General features: G+C 39.4%; 1 protein-coding gene across 1 annotated transcript in view; it reads left to right on the top strand.

The window, feature by feature from the left end:
* HDAC9 (histone deacetylase 9) overlaps positions 1-23,250 on the top strand; it is a 581,709-nt gene that overhangs the window by 394,447 nt on the left and 164,012 nt on the right. Inside the window, exons 6-7 of the mRNA XM_063452394.1 lie at positions 2,170-2,296; positions 10,608-10,729. Of these exons, the coding sequence (XP_063308464.1) occupies positions 2,170-2,296; positions 10,608-10,729 (249 nt within the window). The remainder of the gene's footprint in view (positions 1-2,169; positions 2,297-10,607; positions 10,730-23,250) is intronic.

Here is a 23,250-nt window from a genome sequence, read left to right as displayed (position 1 = left end):
ATTTAAAAAAGATATGTGTGTACCAAGAAGATATGTTAAATGCAACTCTCATTTTTCAAATGTTTACGTTAAATTTATGACTTAAAATGTTGACTCAGTTCTAGTAAAATTTCATATATCAATAATCAGTTACCATAATTATTCTTCACACACTAATTGGTGAGAATCCCTACATATTTCTTTATCGCTTCATAATTTCACTGACAATTCTTTTTCTTAATTTTTCATAAACACAATTCTTAAAGGGACACTCCAGACCACTAAAGCATCTCAGCCAGCGTCCGTCATAATACAGGTGTACATGACGTAGTTGTTTAGTGTTATACGTCAATCTATATTCTGTATTATTCACACTTCATTTTGAATAAAGAAGGAGTCATATAAAGGACAATTCTGAATACCTAAAGCACTTTAACTTGCTCAAGTGCTTTAAGTGTGCCCTCTATTTTTCATTTTAAAAACATGCAGATTTCAATAGAGATTATAATTTTTACACCCCCCGGCTGTCAATTAGATAGCCATTCCTATTACTTCCTGGTTTGTTCAGCTCAGTGGAGCTAAACTCAAGACTGAGGCAATTGCCCAGAGCACCTGCCTTGCAAAGACTTCTCATTGAGCTGCATTGAAAAATCTGTGATTGGACAATCACAGAAAGTCTAAGCGAGGTTAGAAGGGGAGGACTTGGAAAGGCTTTAGACAAGAGATCTGTAGGTTTTGCAAGCTGTTTTCAGATATACCCTTGTAACACATTGCATAATTGAATGCTTCTTTTCATTCAGGGTTATGTCTACTATACAGTGATTTTTTTTTTGGGGGGGGGGGGGGGTGGGTGGTCAGGAGGGGGGGGGGGGGGGGGGCTATGATTGACAGAGCCTGCATGAAAAACAAACTGGTTTCACTTTCAAACAGATGTAATTTACCTTAAATAATTGTATCTGAATCTCTAAATTAAACTTTAATCACATACAGGAGGCCCTTGCAGGGTCTAGCAAGCTTTTAACATAGCAGGGGATAAGAAGATCTTAATTAAACAGAACTTGCAATAAAGAAAGCCTAAATAGGGCTCTCTTTACAGGAAGTGTTTATGGAAGGCTGTGCAAGTCACATGCAGGGAGGTGTGACTAGGGTTCATAACCAAAGGGATTTAACTCCTAAATGGCAGAGGATTGAGCAGTGAGGCTGCAGGGGCATGTTCTATACACCAAAACTGCTTCATTAAGCTATAGTTGTTCAGGTGACTATAGTGTCCCTTTAACAATTTTTGCAAGTAGAATGTTATTTAGGAAAAGAACAAGGTTTCTTATTTACACAGACTGATTCCATCCTAAACACAGTTATTGGAGTTTAAAGACATATTACTCTGTATTATTATGGCGTATTGAGTATTATTGTGGTGGAGCTCTGTTATACACTCAGACACACCAACAATATGGAGCTCTTAGAAAATGGGGACATTAAGATAGAAAAAAGTTAGAGTAAGTTGGACTGTCCCTCCTAAACAGGGACACTTGAGAGTTAAGATGGAGTGATGTCACAGTGGTCTCAAATTAAGACTCCCTCTCTGGATGTGAGACTGTTGGGTGCTATGCCATTAGAATGATGATTGGAAGGCAATAGTCACAGCAAGGAAAATACAGAGATTGAGTGCATTACACAAAAACTCATCTCCCCAGGTTACAGCACATTCCGTTTCAGTCTGCTTTTAGACAGCCACCTAGTTGCAGCAGGTTTTTCATTTAACAGTCAATAAGCACAATCTGTGATTTAATTGACCTTTAGGGAGAGAATTGAATCCATTTTCCAACAGTACGTGAAATGTATTTTATGCTTTCCGAATCACAATATTAATTTGCGATGCTGGCAGTAAGTAATTTCACGACTACCCTATGGGTAAACAAATAGTGTGGGAAACTAAATTAAATTGTCATTTTATAAGACTTTCCCCCAGCTGATTGTATACGATATGAACCTGTTACCTAGAAACAAGTAATATGAAGTCACACGCTCTAAATCACGTTTAACCCCTTCTTTGCCTGTGGGACATGGTGTGACATCACAAGTTATTTTTAGTGTTCGGTTTCTGGCAAGCCATATGGAGTTGTCTGTTTATTTCCAGTAAACTGTTTTGCTCTGTTCAACATAATCTTTAAAGAATTACTTGAATTTCAGGAGCCGTGGCCAGCACAGAAGTAAAACAGAAACTCCAAGAGTTCCTCTTAAGTAAATCTGCGACAAAAGAATCCTTCACAAACGGAACCAATCATTCCATGGGACGCCATCCCAAACTTTGGTACACGTATGTGATCATTTACTGTTTCTTTTTTTTTTTTTTTTTTTACATTTAATTTTTCATTGTATTTATTTTTATCCTGCATTTATTTTAATATTTTTACCCAGTATTACACTTTAAAAGAAATTTAGATGGCACACAAAAAGCATGTTTATATAACCTGATAAATATTATGGCTTAGAAAAATCGTATATGTTCATATCAACATAATCAGTGTAGGTTGTATAAATAATAAACAACCCCTTGAAGTGCAGCATGTAATAATTGCTCTCATGTATGGGCAGGAACACTTGGAAGGATACTGTCAATGCAAAATTAGATTGTGCATATCAGTGTGTGTGATATTCATTATATTGTATCAGATATGCAATAGGTGCCGTTTACACGCCACAAGTTTAAACAAGGATGCTAATAAACAATGCACATTCCAGGGCTGGAATCTGAACCAAAGACATCAGTCAGCTGTCTCAATTTTGTCCAGTTGTGAAGCTTGTATTGCCATTATTAATACAATAATGTAATCCTTGTTATCATGGAAGGATCCCCGTTGCCTTTTAAAAAGATAATAATTCCTCAAGTGCTGGTAAAGGAAAGAAAATAGGTGGAGATTTTAAAGTGCTTTATTAATCTAGAACAGGGGTGCTCAAAAGGTTGATCCCCAGGTTTTTTAAAACTACAGCGTCAATGATGCCATGTCATTCTAAAGACATGCAAAGCATCATGGGAGTTGTAGTTTTACAACATCTGGCGATCTACCTCTTGGGCAGCCTTGATCTAGAAAATGTGTTAAATATCTTTTAAATCACGGGTTGGAAATGTTTTTAACTGGGTGGCAGGACTATCAGTACAGCATATTAAATTTATATCACATGTAGTTGTAGAAAAGCAAAGCACCTATTCAGTGCAGTGATATTTTATTCAGAATGCCATTGATGCGTTTTAAGTTGCTTTTGGCTATAAACTTGTATGTTTGCTTAAAATCTTTTAAAAATGGACTGATTTGAGATTTTTTCCGTTTTGCCTCTTTCAGTTTAAATTTTGCAGATCACCGCAACTAATTGCTTAGCAATTATATCACTGGTGTTGCTTTTCCTTAAGTGAGACTACCTACTACTCAAAACTCACATTGAATATTTATGTCTCTTCTTTTATGTACTACAAACTACATTTCAATATTGTTATCAAAAATGCCTATATATTTGGATATTTTTTTTTTTATTAATGCTACAGAGATCAAAAAAGGTTAGGTCATAGAAACATAGGTATACATAGGTATTCCAGATCTAACCTTTAGTAAGGGCAACCCTTGTAAACTAATCTCTATTAAAACATAACTTTTAATAAAACTTAACTAAAAGTACTGTATACACATGTTCAGTAGAAGAGGAGACGGGATCAGCGCTAGTGGCAGTGGTGTATCCTGGTTTTGTGCTGCCCTAGGCAGGACAAAACTCAGGCGCCCCCCCCCCCCTGCGCGCGACGTCATCTTCCGGCTCCCAGCCTCACTCTGCGGCGCGCGAGGGAGCTGAGCAGAGAGCTCAGAGGAAGAGCTCCCTCGCCAGCCGCCCGCCCAGCAACCAGCCCAGAAGCCCGACCGGCAGCCCAGTTAGCCGCAAGGCTAACAAGGCATTTGCCCTGGGCATTTGGGGGCGGCGTTTTTTGCCGCCCCCTGGAAAATGCCGCCCAAGGCAAATGCCTTGTTTGCCTCGCGGCTAATACGCCCCTGGCTAGTGGGTACTTGCTGAAGTAGTTATAGTACCTACAGCATGGGGGTAGTCATAGTAAGGTAGTCTAAAATCCAAAGAACCAAATTAGAAAAATAAATAAGTTAACTTCCATCACCCAGTGCCAAAATAGCGTTAACACCCTTTCCCCTAATGCTAGAAGTATAGCCGAAGCTAGTTAAATGCTAGCTACATATCCATTCTAGATACGGTGGATAAAAACAATAGCAAGGTGGCTAATCTAGGAGAGAGTTAAGCTGCAGCATCGTCCCCATTTATGATTCTATGACCTAACCCTTTTTGTTCTCTTCTGCATCAATGTTTCATGCAGGGGTTACCCCCCACTAATTAATGGCAACCTGACGCACTCTCCCTTCCTTTATCTTTATCTATTTTTTTTTTATTAGTACACTATGTAAAATGCACGAGCATGTCAAAAATGACAACTAATAAAATCTCAAATAATAATCAGATAACATGAAAGATAAAATGCAGGACTGTCTTGATTAAGGGGATTTTCTTATCTCCTGCTATGTTAATAGCTTGCTAGACCCTGCAAGAGCCTCCTGTATGTGATTAAAGTTCAATTTAGAGATTGAGATACAATTATTTAAAGTAAATTACATCTGTTTGAAAGTGAAACCAGGTTTTTTTTTTCATGCAGGCTCTGTCAATCATAGCCAGGGGAGGTGTGGCTAGGGCTGCATAAACAGAAACAAAGTGATTTAACTCCTAAATGACAGTGAATTGAGCAGTGAAATTGCAGGGGAATGATCTATACACTAAAACTGCTTTATTTAGCTAAAGTAATTTAGGTGACTATAGTGTTCCTTTAATTTCACTTCTTCTCTGTATGCTTTCTCTATGCTGCCTGCCAGGTGACAAAGACAGAGCTTATAACAATGATCTCCTCTAATTTGCTCTTAAAATTATTAGTGATTTAATTGCGTAGACTCTGTGCATTAATGGGAGATATCTTAAACTGTCATGAAACAAAAGCAGTCTGCGCCAAAGATACCCAATTGGTAGATTGTCAAATGTTGTAAAAGGTCAGCTCCCATGATGCTTTGCTTGCCTTTAGAATGTTGCAATTATCTAACATGTTGGGATTTACCGTTATTTATTTATATATATATATATATAATGGTATGTTACTATATTGTTTGTACAGTGTGTAGCTTAATTGTTTAAGAGATCAAAATAAAACATGTTTGCATTAGACTGGCTCAGGCACCAAGTGTAGTGGTGTTGTGGAGACAGGCTCAGGCACCGAGGGTAGTGGTGTTGTGGAGACAGGCTCAGGCACCGAGGGTAGTGGTGTTGTGGAGACAGGCTCAGGCACCGAGGGTAGTGGTGTTGTGGAGACAGGCTCAGGCACCGAGGGTAGTGGTGTTGTGGAGACAGGCTCAGGCACCGAGGGTAGTGGTGTTGTGGAGACAGGCTCAGGCACCGAGGGTAGTGGTGTTGTGGAGACAGGCTTGCAGACTATGGTGAGGCCTAATAGAAAGCAGTTGTTGTTGGGGGATTATAAGATTATTTAGTAATTATAAAAAAAGAACAGAGTGAGCACTGGCGGCTCTAGACTTTGTGAGGCCTTAGGCGAAACTCAAACATGAGGCCCCCACTAACACCTCAAGTTAAAAATAGGGGTTGCATTGTGTGTATACGGTGCTGTTGTTTTATTTAAGGACAAGCTTGCAGCGCCGGATACAGAGAGCTAGTCTCTGGATTCATTGTTCAGAGGCTTGCTGTGTTGCGGCTCCCTGTGCCGCTGCATTATGATCTCTCTTTGTGACTGTAGTTATGGCATAATATGCAAACTAACTTAATTTGCAATAAACAAATTTAATTAGCAATTATGCCAATCGTTTATACATGACTGAAGGGTATGGTTACATAGCCTTGCAGTCGTGTATACATAAGTGCCGGTGTATGTATATATGAGTGTATCTGGCATTGTCTACCTATGTGTAACAGGGTTTGGGGTGAGTGTTGCACAGTTGGAGTACAAGATTGTAAGGGTTTATGTAATAAGGTGAGTGTGGCCGGTGAAGGGGGTGAGTGGGACAGACTGATAGAGGATGAGTGACAGGGTTGGGAGATAAGTGTGACAGTGCAAGAGAAGGTGAGTCTGACAGGGTTGATGGGGGGTTAATGCGATAGGGTAGGTGTGGCAAAAGCAAGGATTTTGGTATGGTTGCAGTGGGTGAGAGTGATAGGATTAGGAGGGGTTATGTGAGTTTGGGCTGGGTTTAGAGGCGACAGTGTGTGGGGACTGAAAGTGTTTGGGAATGGTGATAGTGACAGGGTAGTGGGGTGGTAGGGTGGCTGTGACAGGGTATGGGGTGGTAGGGGGCAGAGGGTGGTAGGGTGACTGTGACAGGGGGTGGCAGGAGGGCAGTGACAGGGTACGGGGTGGTAGGGAGCAGAAGGTGGTAGGGTGGCTGTGACAGGCCAGGGGATGGTAAGGGGCATAGGATGGTAGGAGGGCAGAGGGTGGCTGGGGCAGAGGGTGGTAGGAGGACAGAGACAGGGTAGTGGGGTGGTAGGAGGGCAGAGGGTGGTAGGGTGGCTGTGGCAGAGGGTGGCTGGGGCAGGGGTGGTATGGTGGCTGTGGCAGAGGGTGGTGGGGTGGCTGGGGCAGTAGGGTGGCTGTGGCAGAGGGTGGTGGGGTGGCTGGGGCAGAGGGTGGCTGGGGCAGGGGTGGTAGGTTGGCTGGGGCAGAGGGTGGCTGGGGCAGGGGTGGTAGGTTGGCTGGGGCAGAGGGTGGCTGGGGCAGGGGTGGTAGGTTGGCTGGGGCAGAGGGTGGTATGGTGGCTGGTGCAGAGGGTAGCTGTGTCAGAGGGTGGTGGGGTGGCTGGGGCAGTAGGGTGGTAGGGTGGCTGTGGCAGTAGGGTGGCTGGGGTAGGGGTTGTAAGGTGGCTGGGGCAGTAGGGTGGTGGGGTGGCTGGGGCAGTAGGGTGGTTGGGGCAGGAGGGTGGTGGGGTGGCTGGGGCAGTAGGGTGGCTGGGGCAAAGTGTGGTGGGGTGGCTGGGGCAAAGTGTGGTGGGGTGGCTGGGGTATTAGGGTGGTGGGGTCGCTGGGGCAGTAGGGTGGCTGGGGCAAAGGGTGGTGGGGTGGCTCGGGCAGTAGGGTGGTGGGGTGGCTGAGGCAGGAGGGTGGTGAGGTGGCTGGGGCAGTAGGGTGGCTGGAGCAGTAGGGTGGTGGGGTGGCTGGGGCAGAGGGTGGTGGGGTGGCTGGGGCAGAAGGATGGTGGGGTGGCTGAGGCAGGAGGGTGGTGGGGTGGCTGGGGCAAAGGGTGGTGGGGTGGCTGGGGCAAAGGGTGGTGGGGTGGCTGAGGCAGGAGGGTGGTGGGGTGGCTGAGGCAGGAGGGTGGTGGGGTGGCTGAGGCAGGAGAGTGGCTGTGGCAGAGGGTGGTGGGGTGGCTGGGGCAGTAGAGTGGTGGAGTCCTGGGGCAGTAGGGTGGTGGGGTGGCTGGGGCAGTAGGGTGGCTGGGGCAGAGGGTGGTGGGGTGGCTGGGGCAGGGGTTTTACAGTGGCTGGGGCAGTGTGGTGGGTGGCTGGGGTAGTAGGGTGGTGGGGTGGCTGGGGCAGGAGGGTGGCTGGGGCAGGAGGGTGGTGGGGTGGCTGAGGCAGGAGGGTGGTGGGGTGGTTGAGGCAGGAGAGTGGTGGGGTGGCTGAGGCAGGAGAGTGGTGGGGTGGCTGGGGCAGTAGGGTGGCTGGGGCAGTAGGGTGGCTGGGGCATAGGGTGGTGGGGTGGCTGAGGCAGGAGGGTGGTGGGGTGGCTGAGGCATGAGGGTAGTGGGGTGGCTGGGGCAGGAGGGTGGTGGGGTGGCTGGAGCAGGAGGGTGGTGGGGTGGCTGGGGCAGTAGGGTGGCTGGGGCAGAGGGTGGTAGGAAGGCAGGGTAGGGAGATTAAACAAAAATACCTTTTGATGAACTGTTTCCCTGGTGGTCCAGTGGGCGGTAAAGGCTTTATCCCTGGTGGTCCGGTGGGCTCCCTTTACGGTCTGCAGCTCCGCCGGGTGCAGAGCTGCAGACCACGTGGTGAGTTTAGTCTCGCGATCTCAGTCAGTCAGAGCGTTGCCGTGGTAACCCGCGGCAACGCTCTGATTGGGTGAGATCGCGAGACCCACTCAGTCTGCAGCTCTGCACTCGGCGGAGCTGCAGACAGGCTGGCTCTCTCCCGGGCAGGCACAGGAGGGGCCTCGCACCCGGCGGCATTAAGGGCAAGCCGCCGGGCCCCCTCCTGTGTCCGAGGACCCGATCTGTCACACTGCCCTAAGGCGATTTAGGCGGCCGCGAGGCCCCCATCAGCGCGAGGCCTTAGGCGGCCGCCTAAATCGCCTAATTAGAGAGCCGCCTCTGAGAGTGAGGAAGATAGACAGATCTGGAAGATTAGACAGAAAAAGGCCAAGCAAGTTATAAGAGCATCCAAATCACACACAGAAGAGAAAATAGCACAGTCAGTAAAAAAAAGGGACAAAACTTTTTAGATACATAAATGAGAAAAGGAAAGTAAAACAAGGATTAGTTAGATTAAAAACAAAAGAAGGAAGATATGTAGAAAAGGATAAAGGTCTAGCTGACTGCCTCAATGAATATTTTTGTTCAGTATTTACAGATGAAAATGAAGGAAAGGGGCCTAAGTTAGGAAAAAGCTCAAATGAGTCATTTGTTACATGTGAGTTTACTGAGGAAGAGGTTCTATTTCAACTGTCAAAAGTAAAGACAAATAAGTCGATGGGACCTGATGGAATACACCCAAAGTTATTAAAAGAGCTTAGTGGTGTACTAGCAAAACCATTAACAGATTTATTTAACCAATCACTGTTAACAGGAGTAGTCCCAAAAGATTGGAAATTAGCGAATGTTGTGCCCATTCACAAGAAAGGTAGTAGGGAGAAGTCGAGCAACTATAGGCCAGTAAGCCTTACTTCAGTAGTGAGGAAAGTAATGGAAATCCTGTTAAAGGATAGGATTGTTGAACATCTAAAATCACATGGATTTCAATATCAGAGACAACATGGGTTTATTTCAGGGAGATCATGACAAACTAATCTTATTGATTTTTTTTGATTGGGTAACTAAAATAATATATCAGGGTGGTGCAGTAGACATTGCTTACCTAGATTTCAGTAAGGCTTTTGACACTGTTGCACATAGAATGCTTATCCATAAACTACAATCTTTAAGTTTGGATTCCAATATTGTTGAATGGGTAAGGCAATGACAGGCAACAGAGGGTTGTAGTCAATGGAGTATATTCGAAGCAAGTGGGGTACCTCAGGGATCTGTACTTGGACCCATTCTCTTTAATATTTGTATTAGTGATATTGCAGAAGGTCTTGATGGTAAGGTATGTCTTTTTGCTGATGATACTAAAATATGTAACAGGGTTGATGTTGCAGGAGCGATAAGCCAAATGGCAAATGATTTAGGTAAACTACAAAAATGGTCAGAGTTGATGCAACTGGCATTTAATGTGGACAAGTGCAAGATAATGCATCTTAGACTCAAAAACTCAAGGGCAGAGTACAGAATATTTGATGGAGTCCTAACCTCAACATCTGAGGAAAGCGGTAATTATTTCAGATGACTTAAAGGTAGGCAGGCAATGTAATAGTGCAGCAGGAAAAGCTAGCAGAATGCTTGGTTGTATAGGGAGAGGTATTAGCAGTAGAAAGAGGGAAGTGCTCATGCCATTGTACAGAACACTGGTGAGATCTCACTTGGAGTATTGTACACAGTACTGGAGACCATATCTTCAGAAGGATATTGATACTTTAGAGAGAGTTCAGAGAAGGGCTACTAAACTGGTTCATGGATTGCAAGATAAAACTTAAGGAAAGGAAAGGTTAAAGGATCTTAACATGTATAGCTTGGAGGAAAGAAGAGACAGGGGGGATATGATAGAAACATTTAAATACATAAAGGGAATCAACACAGTAAAGGAGGAGACTATATTTAAACAAAGAAAAACTACCACAACAAGAGGACACTGTCTTAAATTAGAGGGACAAAGGTTTAAAAATAATATCAGGAAGTATTACTTTACTGAGAGGGTAGTGGATGCATGGAATAGCCTTCCAGCTGAAGTGGTAGAGGTTAACACAGTAAAGGAGTTTAAGCATGCGTGGGATAGGCATACGGCTATCCTAATTATAAGATAAGGCCAGGGACTAATGAAAGTATTTAGAAAACTGGGCAGACTAGATGGGCTGAATGGTTCATATCTGCCATCACATTCTATGTCTCTATTAAAAAGAGGAAACAAAAGAATATTTTCAGCAACTACCAAAATAACCTAAAATATATTTTTCTAAATATGGAACTATTAGTATATTTTACATAAATGTAGACATGTTTACTTTGACTTTGTTCATGTATGAGAAGGTAATTGAAGATGTTCACAACAGTAACTATGTGCGATTTATTTTCACAAAGTGTGATGGTATTTAATAAAGGTGCCAAAAAAATCACTGCAAAGAAAAAAAAAATGTCTACATCACGTATTGTAATACTGGACTCCTTAGTATATACATGATTGATGATTCAGATCACATTACATACCTATTGCTTTTTCTTCCTCCAGGGCAGCACATCATACTTCTCTGGATCAAAGCTCCCCACCTCTAAGTGGGACATCTCCATCATACAAATACCCTTTACCAGGCTCTCAAGATTATAAAGATGATTTCCCTTTAAGAAAAACAGGTAGGTCCATGCAAACATGTAACCTTAACTTAAATTACTACACAATACAAAAAAAAAATCTATTTGTAGCAATTTGACAACTTGGTAACATCCAATGTGTTTCTGATTACTGTTACACTTGTTTTATTTACATTTTTTAAAACTGCTCTATATAAAAAAACATGTAAATGCTCTCTGGTATATTAACCTTGTTCATTATCAAGCACTAAACCCGAGTTATCTGATGTTCTGGAAGGTCAATTATAACATTTACTTTAAACCCTGGATGAAAAGCTACCATAAAATAAGGAAAAGGCTATTATGTGCATAGGTTGCTTTTCGGGGGTGCTTGAATCAAACATATTTATTGACTTATTAATGTTATTTTTTATTTATTATATTTTGTAGAAGTACCACACTATAAAATTATTAGAAATTGTACAATCCCTTATTTTGCAATCCGTTTTGATATATTCAAATATTTAGCTTATTTAGCATAGAGATATAAGTTATACAACTCTTACAAATTTAGTGTGGCAACTTTTTTTTTCTATTTAAATTAAATTCTCTTTATTTAGTATTGGTATATGCAAGGAATCTTGTTAGGGTGCATTTAGAGAATTCTAAAAGAATGTCAGCAATTGCAATGTGCCTAATGGATACGTCATATAACAAATGCTTTAGTGCTGTTTTTTCAGATGGGCCAAATTAGGAAGTCGTCCTGGGCCAAAACTCATCCATGGTTTTACAATGGAAATAAAAGAGAAAAAGACAGTCAACATAGTATTTCATTAGTTTATAGTACTCTTCAACCGAGGACCAAAATTAAAATGGGCACGCGAAATAGCAAGTGAATAATTCAAAGCTGGAATATGACTGCTGTCACTTATGTAGCTTATAGCAAACAAAAAAAAAAGATAATAGTAGAGGAATACTGAATTTCCAATAATGTTCAGTTTATTTAAAAAAAAAAAAAAAAATAGAGCAAAATCGGTTAAATAAATCAATCTAAAACAAGAAAATAGAAAATGACATACAGTGCCATACATATGATGTGGAAGTTGAACTCCAGTGAGCTTGAAGTCCCAGGATCTCTGGTGTGTGTGTAGATGAAGGGAATCATTTTAATAACCCCTTAAAGGAACACTAGGTGTTAGGAATACAAACCTGTATTCCTAATGCTTTAATGTCTCTTTCCCTGGTTATATACAGGTGTCCCCTCCCACTGTGTGCCATAATAATTAATAAAATGATGGTTTCAGTTACCTTTTTTCAGGGCAGAGGCTCCCTCAGCGCTCACCTCTCTGCCCTTTCATGACATCATAGAGGACTATTATGCAGCCTATGGGCTATGGCTTCCACTAATGGCATATGACATTTGGATTTTACAATGCAATGTACACATTGCCGTTTCTCTGAGATGAAGTGCACTGGGTGACTAGTGTATCCCTTTAATTGCACTCATCATTTTTTTTTTTTTCCTAGTTATCCCAACAGGGAGTCAGTCACCGAACCAAAATCCTACTGCTCTGAAACAATAATATTCACAGCCAATTATGGCCCATCACCTTTACATGGGGCAGAGCCCAATCTAATACTAATTTCACAAACTCCTCTTGTATCAATCAAGTCACTAATACAGAACACAGCCTCACTCTCTTCATTCCTCAACTGCTAGATACCCCTTTAGGTTTAACCTCCAGAGGGCATCTTTAAACCATACAACACTACAATTCCCTATATAGAAAGACTATTGATACTCATAGCAGTGGAGGCCTTGCTGGAGGTCCACTAATCCTTTTCAGAAGACACTTACAAATAATTAATCCCCATGGTCTATGCTAGCCTATTTGTCGTGCTTCTACTTAACAAATATCCCCTCGTAAAAACTTATCAGAGATACATAAAATCAGGCAATGAATTACTTCAGTAAACCATAATGTATATTGCATTCTGTTCTAATAAGCAGATAGTACAAGAATTAATGTGATCATATAACACTTTTTAAGATTAATTAGTATACTTTATTGTATTTGACTATACTAAGGAAAAAAAGAATATTTGGCGATTACATTATATGAGTGACAAGCGCTTTACTAATTTGTTCACAATATAACTTACAAAGCCCTGATTTTCAAAGACCAAAGAGGCAATAAAACTGGAGTAAAAATTGGGATGATATAAGGGCAATATTGGGTAATAAGGGTAATATTGTTGGGGTCCACTCTGCGGTAAGCCTTTCCATACTAATGCAAAGTAGGAGCTTCAGTTCTCGTTAAGAGATTCTGATCTTGGTCTCCTTAAAAGTTATTAAGAACTTTTCTCAGGAAAACTAAAAGATTTTTGTCAAATCATGAAATCATTGACTCCATCTACCTGAGCAAAAACTAGATGAATTCATGTTGTACTCATCTAAAGCTTTGCTCACATCATGGTTTAACGCCTTAATCGATAGAAGGGCTGTGAAAAGAAAAGGGCACTTAAACTGCTCATGTTAGTATGCGTAACCTTAAGTTCATGGTCTATGCTAACACGTGTTTTGTAGTATTTTATTATTTGTTTAATCAGTTGAAAACCGATTATTGTGGTGGACGGACAGCCAAATTATGAAGCAAAGTTATAAAACATTGAAATTTGTCTGTTTTATTTTTCGGGACTTTCTAAGTACCATAACCACCTTTGTATTTTTTAGTCCAACCATTTGGGACTTTGACTAAAAATGGAGCTCTCTCAGCATTACTACTGCCACTGAGTCTGTGTGTAAATACGAATCCACCCATGTTTGGACAATATCATAGACTTAGAGTGCTGGACTAAGTGCCCCATACTCCTTGTATTACTATAAGCTCCTGCATCGTTTATCTTACTTATACAGAGTTATTCACTAAGGTGAGAATTCAAAGTGAATTTCAAATTTAAGGTAACAATAGCCAAACTAAAAACATTCTCTAAGTAAGGTTGACTGCTTTGGCGTTATGTTTAAAATGCACTTTGAATTCTCACGGTAGTGAATAACCCTGATAGTGTCTATTTAAATCTTGAGCTATGATCTTTCATTTCATTGCAATTCCCTTTTAAGTGAATAAGCCCCTGTTTAGATCGATATTTTTTGGGGGGGTTTATGTTTTGGAGTGTATATTAAAAGAGAATACAATATCGTGTGACAGACTTAGTATTCACATCATGTCAGGCGTTTTGAAATCCCTGCTGTGAACATGAATAGGTTTAGAAATATCAGTGCGTTGAAAAATAAGTAAACAGCTATATTTGATGTATAATGAAAGTGACATTTGAAACGAATACATGTCCCAAATGAAAACCTATCAGAATCTAAGGCTTGAAATTTCGGCTTTCAAGTTTGCCCTGCGTCCATTTCTATTATCTGTAAATTGTGTGATATCTTAAACAGATGAATAAAGATAGACATCGCAAATTAATCTTGACGGATTCTTACGTGCATAGTTTTTATGATTCAGGTTGAATATGTGGGTAAGGAAAACCTTTTCTGTCCAGATACCAGATTGATTATGTCATAAATGCAAAGACTGACAATCGTGAGATCTCTTCTGTTTTTTCTTACCATAACTCTTTAAATTGGGATGAATACACTTGGCAAAACAATGCAGTGCCCCTACTCCTCTCTTGTACTTCATTTTCAGTATTTCATTTTCATATACTGATGCATGTCGGTTCTCACATTTCATATTCGACCCATATAAAGCTATGATTTTGATTTATGCATAGATTCTCATACAACGATATGAAATGTTCTCACCTTCCATGTTGATCATTGCCATTGGAAGAGGAATTTGCGCTCCATCACCGGTTATACAGTGGACTTAGTATCTATAAAGTATATTGATGACAAGGTCAACTGCATGTAGATATTCACACCTGATGCATATATTGTTGTAAGTAAATCTCCAGCAAATATATCTAAAATATATTCATTTACTTACCTGAAGCAGCTGATCTTCTCTGCCTGAACAAATGTGGCTTCTGTGATCTGAGTGGTAGGCTGATGTAGGCTCTGTTAGTTTTTGGAAGCCCATCTTGCTTTGCTAAAACAGTGCTTTTCAATTCTATCCATATGATGAATCTCAAGTATGCTATATGTATCGTAGTAGCAGTTTTTAAACTATTTTTACTTATGTTTTTGTTTTTTTCTTTTCAATATTAAACTAACTAGAAGACTTGGAAGCATGGATTCTTAGTTCCCAACACTCATACTATGATGTCATATGCGCATGTGCAGTGAGTGCGGTCACGGCTGGCCTTAGAGAATCATTGAACGCAATGATTCTCTATGGAAGAATCATAGGCACATTGTCATGAGCACCACACACACGCCTATGTTTCCCTCCTCTGTGAGGAACATTGGATTGGTCCACCTCCAGGATAATGCAACCTGAGGAGGGGGCCACTGAAGCACCGAGGGAGACTTGGCAGTGGGTAAAAGGTGAGTTATTTATTTTATTCAGTTTATTTTTCCGTTTGTTTTATTTTACAGAGGGGGGACCTAACTTATAAGGGGCATCAGGGCCGTAGCGTTAAGAATACAGATGTGTATTCCTAACGCTAAATTGTTCCTTTAAGGCTCCTGTATGCGCTAGCAAGTAAAGAAAAGGCCTGTAATTCACTTTACACTGATACTTGCTTTACGACAGCGACCTGGAACATAACTCGTTATATTAACAAGGATACCTGTACATACACATACATAGAGAGAGACATAAAATGAATCCTATACATAACATATGCTAGCAATTTGTCAAACAAAATATGAAGATGAAATAGATTTTTCTATAACGCATTATCATACCATTTTCATACATGTTCACTTTATACACACAAGCAAAAGCGTATATTGTTTATTTATTTGTTTTTATAGTTGCATGACCACAACATAAAGAAACAAAGCAACATTCATAATGTCCCTTCCCTGTTTTAAATATTGCTGATGAAAACCGTTTTGTTGTTTTTATTTTATTTACCTATGCATGCAATATTTTGTGAAAGATGTATAATAAGATAGATAGCATACCATTAATTATGCTGACAGTTTAACAACTTGCAGAAATACCCTGTTTACCTATTAAATCACAATAAGCACAATAGAGTTAATGCTAGCCTTTGGCTACATTACCCTTGTGTTTTTATGCTGTGTTACCAGGAAAAGAAACAGGAACCTCGACACGAGTCAAATGACCCTTTGCTCATCAATATAGCCACAAGGCTAGGTTTAAGGCACAGGGGACAATGTGGAGACTGTATCACTATTTTGTGGTTAGGACAGACAATAATGTCTCAAGAAGGTCTACAGTGATGGACAGGCAGAAATTGGTAACCTTTGGCTTTAAGGTTGAGCCTCTTTCCTGTGCCTATGGGCAACAATTGCTTTTTTTAACATCCAGAATTTTAACATTCATGGAAAGGGAATTCCTCGTACTTTAGTTATTTTTGTTAATAGAGGTGTTTCAGAACTATATTCTCGTACCCAGCTTTATCTAATTTTAAATCTTCTGAAAATTATAAGCTCTCCACATGGATATAATACCTACGTTGTTCACACTAAAATTATATAAAATACATCATTAATCTCACACTTACCCTGATATACCACATCTAGTTACCAAGTACTCGCATGGCACCCACATCCATAACTCATATGGTACCTAAGTTATGTTCAGCACCCACATTATCAACTGCTCACATCCCACGACTCACGTATCACACCTACTTTAGATTTGTATACGAAATAAAGATGATCTGCCCTCCATTTGTCACGGCGCAGCTGCAATAGCTCTCTGAATAGACATAAATGCCAGCTGATGCTGGCATCAAAGAACATGTATGAGATGAGCAGCAATGTCTCCTGTCTTGACTTCTTTCTACATGCATTATGTGGATATTGGTCAGCATAATATAGGACTAATTGAGCAGTATATATTCAGAAACCAGTCTTGACACAAGGAGGACAATTCTGAGCATGACTACGACCTGCTGCGTGTTGTGAGTCAAGTCATGTCTTGAATGTTATCTAGATGTGGTTTGTAAGTAAAGTTCTTCTGCATTAGAAAAGACCATTCAATCTTCTAGTCTTCCAACTCATAAAATTGACAACCACACCAGACCCTTTTTGTGTAAGGTATCTTGTGAAAACAGATTCAGCAGCATATACACGAATGTAGAAAAACAGATGAAGGCTCACCTTGGGGGGAAAAGATGGGCTGGACTTACATCAAATTAATAATTACAAAGACAACAGCTGCTTCTTACTTCACGTAAACCTTAAACGGATTGTAAAAGTTACATCAATTTATTTGTGAGCTGGCAGGGGCTGAGCATGAGGTTGGCTACTTGATTTTCCAGTTCTTCAAAAAATGTTTCTAATGTGAAAACCATTCCTATTCCTTGAGTTGTTTTAGGTACCAAAAGTTGGGCACTACTCAGAGGTTAAGCAGAGATATACATCTGGCAGTTTGTACGCCCACACTCTACTTCTAGAGAACTATTAAGGTCATATTTTACTATCCTGTGTTATTTTTGGGGTTTGTTCTTTCATTCATATGTTCTCTCTGTAACCTTTCATTCTAGATTTCAGAAAAGATTTGCCTGTGCCCCTGACAGCTGTGAGCGTTCCATGAATATTTCTATAGATTTTCAGAACACTAGCTCAAATGGTTTATTTTGTGACATTCATTTCAAGTTACACCTATTTATTTTTCTGCGTTTTAAGGTAATTTCTCATGCTATGGTCCTATCTAAACATCTGGTTCATTTCCTTTTTTTTTTTTTTCCCCTCCAATTATTCCACTTAATCTTAGTAAACAACAGAAAACCAACAGGGCTGTCAAGTGTAGACTAACCTTCGGTAAAACAGCTTTTGTGGAATAAATCAAGCTGGCAGAGCATCATGTAAAATGTGGTCTTCAAGTTGTGCTTCAGTAAGAGTTATCCACCTTTTGACCAGAGATCGGCATTTAATTTTGTAGACATCAGTGTCCATATATTAAGCTGTTTAATTCTAGCTATTTCCTGTCTTACCTGGATAAGTGAATACAAGTCTGCTGCATCTTTTCCACTTGTTAGTTTTATTTGTTTTTTGTGACATGCCTTTTTGAGGCCAGGCATTTATAACTTTTACTTTTTATAACTTTTGCATACTGTACTCTTATGTTCCATTTAAACAGCAGAAGATGAAACAGAACTAGCAAACTAGAAACCTATACAGAAAGTCCCCAAATAATGTATGGTCTTCACTCATAGTTCCTTCAGATTCTCATTTTCCTTGTAAATTGCTGTAGAAGAAGATAAAGTTAAGATCTTTCTTCTCCATAATATCTAAGCTTAAATAGGACAAAACGTCTACTAAGACTGACATTTTGGATGATCTTTTAAGCTAAGTTTTGTGTTAGGAATTATGCATTACAAAATGATGCAAGATTAACAGCTCCTACATACTAGATGTTCCTTGTATACAGTTGTAAACAGTTGGTTGTTGTTATTCTCCTCCTCACCACTAAATTAAGTAATTAATAGTAATTGGACAATCTTTACAAACCAGGCTATAAGGTCACACCTCTGTGTCGATGCCTGAGGGGATATTAACCCAGGCAAATAAGAATGATTGGATACAGCTCTACTAGTAAGCTTGTTAACCTTCCAAAATATATGCAGATATTTTTTAGATATAATACTTTTTTATCAGACATAGGGAAACCTAAACATTTACATATATCTTACCCATTGGCATAGTAATCTAAGAATATCTGGAGGGTGGCAGCCTTTTATAATAATATCACAAATTAATTAGTGATAATAATTATCACTAAGGAGTCTATGAGGAAAATGGGGTAGCCAGTTCTTTCATCATATTTTTCTTATTCTTTTATCATATTATTCTTAAAACAGTGAAACACATTATGTTAAAATCTACACCTGATTTTCTGGGAGGATTCATCCCCCTCCCCCTGATTCCTATACCCATGACTTATATGCCTTATACCCATGAACCTAAAGGTGGTGGAAAGACATTGGTAGTGCAGATGGGTTCAGCTCTGACCTACAGTAATCCAAAGGTACATTTAATGGGTCTCTAATGTCAGTGTTATTCTGAATAGGACAAATATAACTTTCTGACTTAAGCATGCCAGTTGTGGTGTTCTTTGCTAGAGCTGTGCAACGTCCTGGTTTTAATTTTAATTCAGACTGTAAAATGAGATTATTACCATGAATGTTTCCTCTAAACAACACTGTCTGTTCTCACCACAAAATCAGAAGGCACGAACAGAGATAAATAATGCTTTAATTGTAACAAAACACAAAGTACCAAATCTCTTCCTCTCCACATCTTTACATTTCTCCCAAACATCTCCAGTAATGAGAAAGGCAGGAAATTTTGTCAAAAATGAACACATGCATATTACAACACGAAGACCATGTAATTGATTACGGTTGAGTGATTTGTTGAATAAACAGTGAAAATACTAGTCCTTGCCATTTCATTTAAACAACCTCTAATTATTTTCTACCCTCCCCACCAACCAATTTGAATCTATGGGAACATGTATGTCCTATTGTTTGTGAATATTATACACATATATTTTAATTGAATTGCCTGTAGGAGACACGTCCATAAGACAATAAAAAAAACATCAATCAGTTTCAGCACAACAATTTTTACAACCATTACAGTGTTTAATCTAAATAATATAAAGAGCTATTTGCCAGGGCCACGCAATGAGGTTGATTAACTGCTTCACCCAACACCTTGAACCAGTCTGATGGGACTTAAAGTCCATTAACATTTAGGTGCCAATAGGTACACAACCCTGAGTGTTCTTCTAACGACAGGCGGTCCCAATGCCAAAAGCTTGCTAATGTGTCTTCTTTGAAGAATTTGCCGTGCAATAACAGGTCTAGCCATGCTATGTTGGAGACCAGTGCGATTGTTTTATATTCATTTAGCCCATCTCATTAAGAACATTTCTGGAATTTGTGTATGGCTTCTAAAAGCAACCTTTCAGTAAATTGCAGCAGTGGGCGTGAGAAGAGAATAACTTTAAGTGTAAAATGTTCTTTGCTTTTTCATGTGGAAATATCCCAGTCTGTACTCTGCAGGAACGCTAGCCTGCAAAGTAACATTATACCATAAGACTATTTTGCTTTGTCTCTCTAGGGAGTGCCAATGAAAGCACCAGTCCCACATATTTGACAATTTTATTAACTTCCCATATAGCTTGAATGGGTAAAGTCGGTTTGAATGAGTTTAAAATATTATTTTGCTCTGGATTCAGTTCGTAACAAGCAATCTATAGGTGAATGCTAAATTATTTGATCACGGTACTTTTCCTCTTGCACATTCCAAAAGTAGGTTTTACATTGCAATTCTAAGTACAGAACATGTAATCTACATACCAGTACACTGTTTTGTACACACTTGTGAATAGGCTTCAGGCATAAATAGAATTCTAAAAAAATCTATATTTCTCAAGATGTGATTTTTTTTCATTGAATATATGTGAATATATTTTTTCATTGGAAATATGTGCGAAATCTCATCAGTTTTATGGAAATTTAAGATTCACAAAAAATAACAAAGATCTTGCAACATTAATAATGAATCCCGAGGCACAAACCTTCACAGGATTATTTACTAAAGTGAACACAAAATGAAATCAGATTTAAGTAGCTGAACTGAAAACAGATCAGACTTACAAAATTCTTTCAGTTCCGGAATTTTCACCTTAGATTTACTATTTAAAATTCACTTTGGATTTACCTTGAATTCTCATTTTAGTGATTATTAACCCTGTATAGCTTGGAGGAAAGACGAGACAGGGGGGATATGATAGAAACATTTAAATACATAAAGGGAATCAACACAGTAAAGGAAGAGACTATATTTAAAAGAAGAAAAACTACCACAATTAGAGGGGCAAAGGTTTAAAAATAATATCAGGAAGTATTACTTTACTGAGAGGGTAGTGGATGCATGGAATAGCCTTCCAGCTGAAGTGGTAGAGGTTAACACAGTAAAGGAGTTTAAGCATGCGTGGGATAGGCATAAGGCTATCCTAACTATAAGATAAGGCCAGGGACTAATGAAAGTATTTAGAAAATTGGGCAGACTAGATGGGCCGAATGGTTCTTATCTGCCGTCACATTCTATGTTTCTAAATTTGAAATTGACTTTAAATTCACTGGAAGACTTTATAATACTAACAATATGCCATCCAGTTAAAATAGCCCGACAACCAACTTATGACCTACAAATTATTATAGTTGTAGTGTTTACATTTAGAGTCTGGTGTAGGTGTCTCTGTTGTTGATTTTTCTTACTATAAGGAGACCAAGACATGCCCATATCAGACAACATCAAGATTTACAGTGAAATGCAAACCACTAGAGAGCTTTAAGAACAGAATGGTCATCAGTTTTTGGAAATGATATTTACATTTTCAAACATTTGGATAGTTGGCAAAACATGTATATATTTAACCCATGTCATGTGTCCTTAAGGGGTTAAAGAGTGTAATATTGATATATAGGTACATATTATACATTGAAGAGGCAATCCAAGCAACACAATCACATTACACTACACTCATAGGCTGCTATATAAACTGATACCGGAGAAACTGACGGAAGCCAAGCACAGAGAGATGGACACAGTTTTCTTCAGGAAGGAAGAGATTCTTTATTCGATTCACCGAATGGGACTCAGAGGGACTAATGTCACCAAAATACAACAAGATCTGAGCCCCGGACAATAGTGTAGGCTCCTTATATAGGCATGTAACTCCTCCCATAATAAGCTCCACCCACACATACTCTTACCCAATCAATCGAACAAGAACTAACTTCCTGTTTGACCGCATGGCTTGCCCAGCACAATGGAGGAGGGGAATACTACATCCGGTATTCTCGCACATGCGCTGTACACTACTGATCGTATCTTTGCCACGTGCAACCAACCGACCGATATACCAGTATATGCACGTACACATGCCACGTGGTAATCTCGGCCTACTAAATTTATTTTTTTACCGAGATTCCACCACAAAACCTCTCTCTGTCCCTGTCTACTTTCTTCCTATTCATTAGAAGCGCTACAAATTTCTATATATGTACAGGAAGCCATTCAAGCAAATCTACTGAAACTCCTGTCTGCTATTACATTGCCAAGTCATTCGATTCATGTGTTTTCATGAACAAATGTACTCACGGCAGCTTAACTAAATATGTTATAAACCAATAGGATAGGCACAGCACTCCCATTGAAAACCATGAGAAGACTAGGATTGACTGTAAAAACGCAGCCCTTTCCTGATTTCTGTAGATCCTGGAGATTAGCAGCATTTTTTTCATTTGTGTGTTGGTTTTTTTTTTTTTATAATTGTAAGCATTATCTTTATAATGCATTAAAAATAGGGTACTATTCAACCTGGAATGTCCCTTTAACACAATCAGCAATATACTACAATCAATTTGCAATTCTCTAAATTCCCTTGTAACAGTTTTTCATGAAAATTATTCCTAAACTTCAAGTCTAGTTAACACTTTTAGACATAAAATGTTATTTTCTGCCCAAAGCAAACTATTCAAGTTGTTCATGAAAAATTGCACAAACCTTTAACTTTACAGTGGATTTTCTCATGGGAAAGTCATATAAATGAGAGTGATACCTCCCTGTTGGTTTTAGTTGTTAGAAATGCAAAGCACGCTGAAATTGTACATAATTCTCTTGCAAAGGAAAGGAAATAACATTTCAATGGTTTTCCTCTGTGCCTCATTGAGTTATGGTGGTGCACAATTATTTCTGTTAAATTACTCTTCCAGATGGAAAGTCGCATTGTATATTTAGCTAATTAAGTTGTAAGTGGCTGGAATAATAGCCCCACACATAATGAACATATCAGAAGGTAACGTGTATAATTAGCATTGTTTGGGATATACATGTCCGATTTATATATAAAAAAAAAAATAATAATAATCTTACTCCAAACAGGTGTTCTTCATAATTTGATTAACACAATAAATCAAATGCCTGACTTGTGAAACTCTGCATTAAAATTAATTAGAATGCAATCCACATATTGCTTTTTAAAGACGGTGAGAGGGGTGGGGGGGGGGGGTGGAGGGGTGGAGGGGAGGGAGAATGCATGCGCTTGCCATACTTTGTAAATGCCTTTACTTATTCGTAAAAAGTGTGAGTTCAACCAGTTTACTGATTTACTGGTTCCGTAATGAAATCTCAGTTGGTATATTTCTTAATCTGTCCAATATAAACAAATCTGCCTGAAGCAGTGCACTAGAAAGTCTTACAACTGAGATAAACCTAGCAATATGTTTGCAGTAGCAGTATTATTTGCCTACATGCTAAGTATAATGAAATGAATATGCTTTCATGGACACGCTTTTTAAAAAAAAAAAAAAAAATGTATTTGCTAAAATGACTTTATTCTTTAAAGTGGCACTGTAACCCCACCCCCAATTAATATTTCATGAAGATAGAATCACCTAAATTCCAATGCAAT

This window comes from Pelobates fuscus, chromosome 4, assembly GCF_036172605.1.
Source record: "Pelobates fuscus isolate aPelFus1 chromosome 4, aPelFus1.pri, whole genome shotgun sequence".
Lineage (NCBI taxonomy): Eukaryota > Metazoa > Chordata > Amphibia > Anura > Pelobatidae > Pelobates > Pelobates fuscus.
Note: the sequence above shows the minus strand (reverse complement) of the source record. Positions and strands in the feature narration are given on the sequence as shown.